At 50.9% G+C, this 10,000-nt stretch overlaps 1 protein-coding gene across 2 annotated transcripts in view; it reads right to left on the bottom strand.

Moving 5' to 3' along the window:
- LOC123757021 (dynein axonemal heavy chain 6-like) overlaps positions 1–10,000 on the bottom strand; it is a 253,215-nt gene that overhangs the window by 139,982 nt on the left and 103,233 nt on the right. For both annotated transcript variants that reach the window (XM_069329440.1, XM_069329439.1), the window contains exons 24-26: positions 7,186–7,364; positions 713–842; positions 1–582 (exon numbers count right to left, since the gene is read on the bottom strand). The exon at positions 1–582 is cut by the window's left edge and continues 211 nt beyond it. In XM_069329440.1, coding sequence (XP_069185541.1) covers positions 1–582; positions 713–842; positions 7,186–7,364 — 891 coding nt within the window. The remainder of the gene's footprint in view (positions 583–712; positions 843–7,185; positions 7,365–10,000) is intronic.

Genomic DNA, 10,000 nt, shown 5'->3' with positions numbered 1-10,000 from the left:
CCATTGCCTTTATCTGCATGTGCCTTGTTAAAATAACCAACATTAATATCAGAAATCAAATCTTTTCCTGGTTCTAAATTGTCTCTAGATTCTAAATATTCTTGGCTTCCGTAGCCCCATTCTAGTAGAACTTCTCGCACTGATTCTTCTATCTCAGAATCCTCAGAAGATCCTTCATTGTCTACCGTTTCTTTAATGTCGAAAATGTTTGTAAAAACTCGATGCCATTCTAACTCTCGGCTACTGAGTAGAGGAGTAAGCACGGCGTAAAGGGCTTGGGTGACTATTTCTTGATCAGTTAACTGCTGCGAGGACCTGGGCAGCTGCAGCCGTACTGAGGTGGCCGATGACGGCTGGGCGGTGTCAGTGATGGTTTCTTTAAGGTTCTTACCGTCTGCCCCCGACTTCGACTCTCCTCCAGGGACTGGTTTTAACTGTGTTATTTCCGCGCCTGTTTCATTAGTCGTCCCGCTATGACCTAATCTGTTTGGACGCAAGATGGCGACATCGGTGGTAATGCCTGAAGGTCCTCTCACTGCACTGCGAATATCACAACACACGCGAGCTGTCGCCTGCACAAGCCTGCGGGGATCACAACGCTAAATATTGCCACACATTTTCTTTCAACTAATCGACTATCTGTTACAAAAAATATACAATTTTAATTTAAATGGAGGTGGACACGTGTACACATGAGAGACTCGTTGCTGACCTGGAGAGGGCCGGCGGGGCCGTGCCCGGCAGGAGGAAGCCCAGCTGGGTGAAGCACTCCCGAGCCTTCTGCAGGTAGTCTGAAGATACTGCGAATCCCCGACCCAGCAGCACCGCCTCCAGCAGCGTCTCTACATGAGAACATTTATGTGAACTGTCGCACTAGTGATGAGGTCATCATCAATGGGCAGCTCCACAGTGCTCACGTCATGATCAATGGGCAGCTCCACAGTGCTCACGTCATGATCAATGTGCAGCTCCACAGTGCTCACGCCATGATCAATGTGCAGCTTCACAGTGCTCACGCCATGATCAATGTGCAGCTCCACAGTGCTCACGTCATCATCAATGGGCAGCTCCACAGTGCTCACGTCATCATCAATGGGCAGCTCCAGAGTGTTCACGTCATGATCAATGGGCAGCTCCACAGTGCTCACGCCATGGTCAATGAGCAGCTCCAGAGTGCTCACGTCATGATCAATGGGCAGCTCCAGAGTGCTCACGTCATGATCAATGGGCAGCTCCAGAGTGTTCACGTCATGATCAATGGGCAGCTCCAGAGTGCTCACGTCATGATCAATGGGCAGCTCCACAGTGCTCACGTCATGATCAATGAGCAGCTCCACAGTGTTCACGTCATGATCAATGGGCAGCTCCACAGTGCTCACGTCATGATCAATGGGCAGCTCCAGAGTGTTCACGTCATGATCAATGGGCAGCTCCACAGTGCTCACGTCATGATCAATGAGCAGCTCCACAGTGTTCACGTCATGATCAATGTGCAGCTCCAGAGTGTTCACGTCATGATCAATGAGCAGCTCCAGAGTGTTCACGTCATGATCAATGGGCAGCTCCACAGTGCTCACGTCATGATCAATGGGCAGCTCCACAGTGCTCACGTCATGATCAATGAGCAGCTCCACAGTGCTCACGTCATGATCAATGTGCAGCTCCACAGTGTTCACGTCATGATCAATGTGCAGCTCCACAGTGCTCACGTCATGATCAATGAGCAGCTCCACAGTGCTCACGCCATGATCAATGTGCAGCTCCACAGTGCTCACGTCATGATCAATGTGCAGCTCCACAGTGCTCACGTCATGATCAATGAGCAGCTCCAGAGTGCTCACGTCATGATCAATGGGCAGCTCCAGAGTGCTCACGCCATGATCAATGAGCAGCTCCAGAGTGCTCACGTCATGATCAATGGGCAGCTCCACAGTGCTCACGTCATGATCAATGAGCAGCTCCAGAGTGCTCACGTCATGATCAATGGGCAGCTCCAGAGTGCTCACGTCATGATCAATGGGCAGCTCCAGAGTGTTCACGTCATGATCAATGGGCAGCTCCAGAGTGCTCACGTCATGATCAATGGGCAGCTCCAGAGTGTTCACGTCATGATCAATGGGCAGCTCCAGAGTGCTCACGTCATGATCAATGGGCAGCTCCAGAGTGTTCACGTCATGATCAATGGGCAGCTCCACAGTGCTCACGTCATGATCAATGAGCAGCTCCAGAGTGCTCACGTCATGATCAATGGGCAGCTCCACAGTGCTCACGTCATGATCAATGAGCAGCTCCAGAGTGTTCACGTCATGATCAATGGGCAGCTCCAGAGTGCTCACGTCATGATCAATGAGCAGCTCCAGAGTGCTCACGTCATGATCAATGGGCAGCTCCAGAGTGCTCACGTCATGATCAATGGGCAGCTCCAGAGTGCTCACGTCATGATCAATGGGCAGCTCCACAGTGCTCACGTCATGATCAATGGGCAGCTCCACAGTGCTCACGTCATGATCAATGAGCAGCTCCAGAGTGTTCACGTCATGATCAATGAGCAGCTCCACAGTGCTCACGTCATGATCAATGGGCAGCTCCACAGTGCTCACGCCATGATCAATGGGCAGCTCCACAGTGCTCACGCCATGATCAATGGGCAGCTCCACAGTGCTCACGCCATGATCAATGGGCAGCTCCAGAGTGCTCACGTCATGATCAATGGGCAGCTCCAGAGTGCTCACGTCATGATCAATGGGCAGCTCCACAGTGCTCACGCCATGATCAATGGGCAGCTCCACAGTGCTCACGTCATGATCAATGGGCAGCTCCACAGTGCTCACGTCATGATCAATGGGCAGCTCCACAGTGCTCACGTCATGATCAATGAGCAGCTCCACAGTGCTCACGTCATGATCAATGGGCAGCTCCACAGTGCTCACGTCATGATCAATGGGCAGCTCCAGAGTGCTCACGTCATGATCAATGGGCAGCTCCACAGTGCTCACGTCATGATCAATGGGCAGCTCCACAGTGCTCACGTCATGATCAATGGGCAGCTCCACAGTGCTCACGTCATGATCAATGGGCAGCTCCACAGTGCTCACGCCATGATCAATGGGCAGCTCCACAGTGCTCACGCCATGATCAATGGGCAGCTCCACAGTGCTCACGTCATGATCAATGGGCAGCTCCACAGTGCTCACGCCATGATCAATGGGCAGCTCCACAGTGCTCACGCCATGATCAATGGGCAGCTCCACAGTGCTCACGCCATGATCAATGGGCAGCTCCACAGTGCTCACGCCATGATCAATGGGCAGCTCAACAGTGCTCACGCCATGATCAATGGGCAGCTCCACAGTGCTCACGCCATGATCAATGGGCAGCTCAACAGTGCTCACGCCATGATCAATGGGCAGCTCAACAGTGTTCACGCCATGATCAATGGGCAGCTCCACAGTGCTCACGCCATGATCAATGGGCAGCTCCACAGTGCTCACGCCATGATCAATGGGCAGCTCAACAGTGTTCACGCCATGATCAATGGGCAGCTCCACAGTGCTCACGCCATGATCAATGGGCAGCTCCACAGTGCTCACGCCATGATCAATGGGCAGCTCCACAGTGCTCACGTCATGATCAATGGGCAGCTCCAGAGTGTTCACGTCATGATCAATGAGCAGCTCCACAGTGCTCACGTCATGATCAATGTGCAGCTCCACAGTGCTCACGCCATGGTCAATGGGCAGCTCCACAGTGCTCACGCCATGGTCAATGGGCAGCTCCAGAGTGCTCACGCCATGGTCAATGGGCAGCTCCACAGTGTTCACGTCATGATCAATGGGCAGCTCCACAGTGCTCACGCCATGGTCAATGGGCAGCTCCAGAGTGCTCACGCCATGGTCAATGGGCAGCTCCACAGTGCTCACGCCATGGTCAATGGGCAGCTCAACAGTGCTCACGCCATGATCAATGGGCAGCTCCACAGTGCTCACGCCATGGTCAATGGGCAGCTCCACAGTGCTCACGCCATGGTCAATGGGCAGCTCCACAGTGCTCACGCCATGGTCAATGGGCAGTTCCACAGTGCTCACGCCATGGTCAATGGGCAGTTCCACAGTGCTCAGATGACGATTAATTTCATTCTAGTTAACATAAATGAGGATTAAATTACATTAATAGTCATGTGATTAATGAGGGATCTTTGTGAGGGAAGAGTATAGTTATCACAATTAATGAGGCCATTGTCTCCTAATAACATGTATGAAGTGTGTAACAAAATGCAGCTAGATACTTCAACACACTGCTCTGTATACGTCATCAGCGCACAACCCACCATCCCGGATGCAATCCCCATGGACAAAAATGGTTGGGCATCTTCCTTTCACCTGATAAACCTGTTCACCTAGCAGTTATTTGGTACCAAAGAGTTAGAGAACTATTATGGGTTGTACTTGAAGGTCAATACAGTTGGCCTAAGGTGACTGATAAGCCCAGGTATGCGACAAAGGGAATTATAATCATAGTCGATACTTATTGACCAGACCACACACTAGAAAGTAAAGAGACGACGACGTTTCGGTCCGTCGTGGACCATTCTCAAGTCAACTGTAATACTGGTCCAGGGCAGACCGAAACGTCGTCGTCTCTTCACTTTCTAGTGTGTGGTTTGGACAACATTTTTCAGCCCCGTTATTGTGACTCCTCGTCTGTATAGTCAATACTTGAGATGAGTCAACCATTTCTGATCTGTTATTCTGACACCTCCTTGATGCACACTATGAACACATCTCTCCCTTTAACAAGACATGACAACAATTCCGTCAAAGGGAATACCTTCAAACATTCATTGTTATAAACAGTTTGGGATGGAAGAAATGCAGAGATAAATGCTATACAATTTACATATCCTGAAGAATTAAACCCTTAATTCATGAATAATCTTTGTAATCAGTCACAAGGTGACATTCATCACCGGTGGTGGGGAGGGACACAGTAGCCTCACCGGTGGTGGGGAGGGACACAGTAGCCTCACCAGTGGTGGAGGGACACAGTAGCCTCACCGGTGGTGGGGGAGGGACACAGTAGCCTCACCGGTGGTGGGGAGGGACACAGTAGCCTCACCGGTGGTGGGGAGGGACACATTAGCCTCACCGGTGGTGGGGAGGGACACATTAGCCTCACCGGTGGTGGGGAGGGACACATTAGCCTCACCGGGGGTGGGGGAGGGACACAGTAGCCTCACCGGTGGTGGGGAGGGACACAGTAGCCTCACCGGTGGCGGGGAGGGACACAGTAGCCTCACCAGTGGTGGAGGGACACATTAGCCTCACCGGTGGTGGGGAGGGACACAGTAGCCTCACCGGTGGTGGGGAGGGACACATTAGCCTCACCGGTGGTGGGGAGGGACACATTAGCCTCACCGGTGGTGGGGAGGGACACATTAGCCTCACCGGTGGTGGGGAGGGACACATTAGCCTCACCGGTGGTGGGGAGGGACACATTAGCCTCACCGGTGGTGGGGAGGGACACATTAGCCTCACCGGTGGTGGGGAGGGACACATTAGCCTCACCGGTGGTGGGGAGGGACACAGTAGCCTCACCGGTGGTGGGGAGGGACACAGTAGCCTCACCGGTGGTGGGGAGGGACACAGTAGCCTCACCGGTGGTGGGGAGGGACACAGTAGCCTCACCGGTGGTGGGGAGGGACACAGTAGCCTCACCGGTGGTGGGGAGGGACACAGTAGCCTCACCAGTGGTGGAGGGACACATTAGCCCCACCGGTGGTGGGGAGGGACACAGTAGCCTCACCGGGGGTGGGGGAGGGACACAGTAGCCTCACCGGGGGTGGGGGAGGGACACAGTAGCCTCACCGGTGGTGGGGGAGAAACACAGTAGCCTGACCGGGGGTGGGGGAGGGACACAGTAGCCTCACCGGTGGTGGGGAGGGACACAGTAGCCTCACCGGTGGTGGGGAGGGACACAGTAGCCTCACCAGTGGTGGAGGGACACATTAGCCTCACCGGTGGTGGGGGAGGGACACAGTAGCCTCACCGGTGGTGGGGAGGGACACAGTAGCCTCACCGGTGGTGGGGAGGGACACAGTAGCCTCACCGGTGGTGGGGAGGGGCACAGTAGCCTCACTAGTGGTGGAGGGACACAGTAGCCTCACCAGTGGTGGAGGGACACAGTAGCCTCACCAGTGGTGGAGGGACACAGTAGCCTCACCAGTGGTGGAGGGACACAGTAGCCTCACTGGTGGTGGGGGAGGGACACAATAGCCTCACCGGTGGTGGGGGAGGGACACAGTAGCCTCACCGGTGGTGGGGAGGGGCACAGTAGCCTCACTAGTGGTGGAGGGACACAGTAGCCTCACCAGTGGTGGAGGGACACAGTAGCCTCACCAGTGGTGGAGGGACACAGTAGCCTCACCGGGGGTGAGGGAGGGACACAGTAGCCTCACCGGTGGTGGGGAGGGACACGTTAGCCTCACCGGGGGTGGGGGAGGGACACAGTAGCCTCACCAGTGGTGGAGGGACACATTAGCCTCACCGGTGGTGGGGAGGGACACAGTAGCCTCACCGGGGGTGGGGGAGGGACACAGTAGCCTCACCGGTGGTGGGGAGGGACACGTTAGCCTCACCGGTGGTGGGGAGGGACACAGTAGCCTCACCGGGGGTGGGGGAGGGACACAGTAGCCTCACCGGTGGTGGGGAGGGACACGTTAGCCTCACCGGTGGTGGAGGGACACATTAGCCTCACCGGTGGTGGGGGAGGGACACAGTAGCCTCACCGGTGGGGGGGAGGGGCACAGTAACCTCACCAGTGGTGGAGGGACACAGTAGCCTCACTGGTGGTGGGGGAGGGACACGGTAGCCTCACCGGTGGTGGGGAGGGGCACAGTAGCCTCACTAGTGGTGGAGGGACACAGTAGCCTCACCAGTGGTGGAGGGACACAGTAGCCTCACCAGTGGTGGAGGGACACAGTAGCCTCACCAGTGGTGGAGGGACACAGTAGCCTCACCAGTGGTGGAGGGACACAGTAGCCTCACCAGTGGTGGAGGGACACAGTAGCCTCACCAGTGGTGTAGGGACACAGTAGCCTCACCAGTGGTGGAGGGACACAGTAGCCTCACCGGTGGTGGGGAGGGACACAGTAGCCTCACCAGTGGGGGAGGGACACAGTAGCCTTACCGGTGGTGGGGGGACACACAGTCACCGAGGTGATGTGGGGCGTGACTGGGTGGTTGAGCAAGGAGCACGGTGACGGAGCGTGGTCGGGTGACGTCGTCGCGTGACTGTGTTCTTGCGTCACAGTCATAAAGACACTGAAGGAGTCCACCAGCTTCATCTCCTGACCATCTATCACACATCTGTTCAAGACATAAACAAACAAATATACACACTGGCGTATACTGGCAGCAGGTTCCCATTTTGAAACATTTCTTGCTATATGACTGCATATTCCCTGATGATAATGTTCTTGTTTAATGTTCTAAACAAAAACTTCTATCTATTCTATCCTTCTGACTAGGGCTTCTATCCCTCTGTCTAGTGCTCTTGCAACATAGTTTAACAGGAAGAGGTTTACTCGAAATTGTCATATTTGTTCAAGATTAACTAAAAGAACAAAAATTAACAGTATAATTCATACTACTTATTACAGTTTTACGCAACGTTTCGAACCTAAATGGTTCATTCTCAAGTGATGCGTGACAAGACACGAGGGATCGTCTGATTTAAAAACACTGAGAGGTCAGGTATATAAATTAAGCCAAGAGAAAAGGAGAAAAAAACAAGAATAGAAGCGATTGAGTATACAATGATCAGTCAGGTGAGTGAGACTGTGTGACTGTGTGACTGTGTGTGTGTGTGTGTGACTGTGTGTGTGTGTGTGACTGTGTGTGTGTGTGAGTGTGTGTGTGTGTGTGTGTGTGTGTGTGTGTGTGTGTGTGTGTGTGTGTGTGTGTGTGTGTGTGTGTGTGTGTGTGTGTGTGTGTGTGTGTGTAATTACCTAAGTGTAATTACCTAAGTGTAATTACCTAAGTGTAGTTACAGGATGAGAGCTACGCTCGTGGTGTCCCGTCTTCCCAGCACTCTTTGTCATATAACGCTTTGAAACTACTGACGGTCTTGGCCTCCACCACCTTCTCACTTAACTTGTTCCAACCGTCTACCACTCTATTTGCGAAGGTGAATTTTCTTATATTTCTTCGGCATCTGTGTTTAGCTAGTTTAAATCTATGACCTCTTGTTCTTGAAATTCAAGGTCTCAGGAAGTCTTCCCTGTCGATTTTATCAATTCCTGTAACTATTTTGTATGTAGTGATCATATCACCTCTTTTTCTTCTGTCTTCTAGTTTTGGCATATTTAATGCTTCTAACCTCTCCTCGTAGCTCTTGCCCTTCAGTTCTGGGAGCCACTTAGTAGCATGTCTTTGCACCTTTTCCAGTTTGTTGATGTGCTTCTTAAGATATGGGCACCACACAACAGCTGCATATTCTAGCTTTGGCCTAACAAAAGTCATGAACAATTTCTTTAGTATATCGCCATCCATGTATTTAAATGCAATTCTGAAGTTAGAAAGCATAGCATAGGCTCCTTGCACAATATTCTTTATGTGGTCCTCAGGTGATAGTTTTCTATCTAGAACCACTCCTAGATCTCTTTCTTTATCAGAATTCTTTAAAGATTTCTCACATAATATATAGGTTGTGTGGGGTCTATGTTCTCCTATTCCACATTCCATAACATGACATTTATTAACATTAAATTCCATTTGCCAAGTGGTGCTCCATATACTTATTTTGTCCAGGTCTTCTTGAAGGGCATGACAGTCATCTAAATTTCTTATCCTTCCTATTATCTTAGCATCATCAGCAAACATGTTCATATAATTCTGTATACCAACTGGTAGATCATTTATGTGCACAATAAACATAACTGGTGCAAGAACTGAACCCTGTGGTACTCCACTTGTGACATTTCTCCATTCTGATACATTGCCTCTGATTACTGCCCTCATTTTTCTATCAGTCAGAAAATTTTTCATCCATGATAGAAGCTTACCTGTCACCCCTCCAATATTTTCCAGTTTCCAGAACAACCTCTTATGTGGAACTCTGTCGAAAGCCTTTTTTAGGTCCAGATAGATGCAGTCAACCCAACCATCTCTTTCCTGTAATATCTCTGTGGCTCGATCATAGAAACTGAGTAAATTCGATACACAGGATCTTCCAGATCGAAAACCATACTGTCTGTCTGATATTATATCATTTCTCTCTAGGTGTTCTACCCATTTAGTTTTGATTAGTTTTTCCAATACTTTCACTATTACACTTGTCAATGATACAGGTCTATAATTGAGGGGGTCTTCCCTGCTGCCACTTTTGTAGATTGGAACTATGTTAGCCTGTTTCCACCCGTCTGCTACGATTCCTGTACACAGGGATGCCTGAAAGATCAGGTGAAGTGGAATGCTGAGCTCAGATGCACATTCTCTCAGAACCCATGGTGAAACGCCATCTGGGCCAGCTGCTTTGTTCTTACCGAGCTCCTTGAGCATTTTTTCCACTTCGTCTCTAGACACCTCTATGTGTTCTATGTTGTTCTCTGGAATTCTTATTGTATCTGGTTCCCTAAAGATTTCATTTTGTACAAACACACTTTGGAACTTTTCGTTTAGTGTTTCACACATTTCCTTTTCATCTTCCGTGAATCTATTTCCCATTTTCAACCTCTGAATATTATCCTTTACCTGCAATTTGTTGTTTATGAATTTATAGAATAGACCTGGTTCTGTTTTACATTTGTCCGCAATCCCTTTTTCAAAATTTCTTTCTGCCTCTCTCCTCACTGCCGTGTAGTTGTTTCTCGCATCTTTGTATCGCTGGTATGTTTGGGGGTTCGGCCTCTTCCTGTATTGATTCAATTTTTGTGTCTTTCGGTCTCTAGCCCTCTCGCAATTTCTATTGAACCAATCCTGTTTCCTAATTCTGCATCTCTGTT

The sequence above is a fragment of the Procambarus clarkii genome, chromosome 22, assembly GCF_040958095.1.
Source record: "Procambarus clarkii isolate CNS0578487 chromosome 22, FALCON_Pclarkii_2.0, whole genome shotgun sequence".
NCBI classification, from domain to species: Eukaryota; Metazoa; Arthropoda; class Malacostraca; order Decapoda; family Cambaridae; genus Procambarus; species Procambarus clarkii.
The sequence above is the reverse complement of the archived record's forward strand: the minus strand, read 5'-3'. Positions and strand labels throughout refer to the sequence as shown.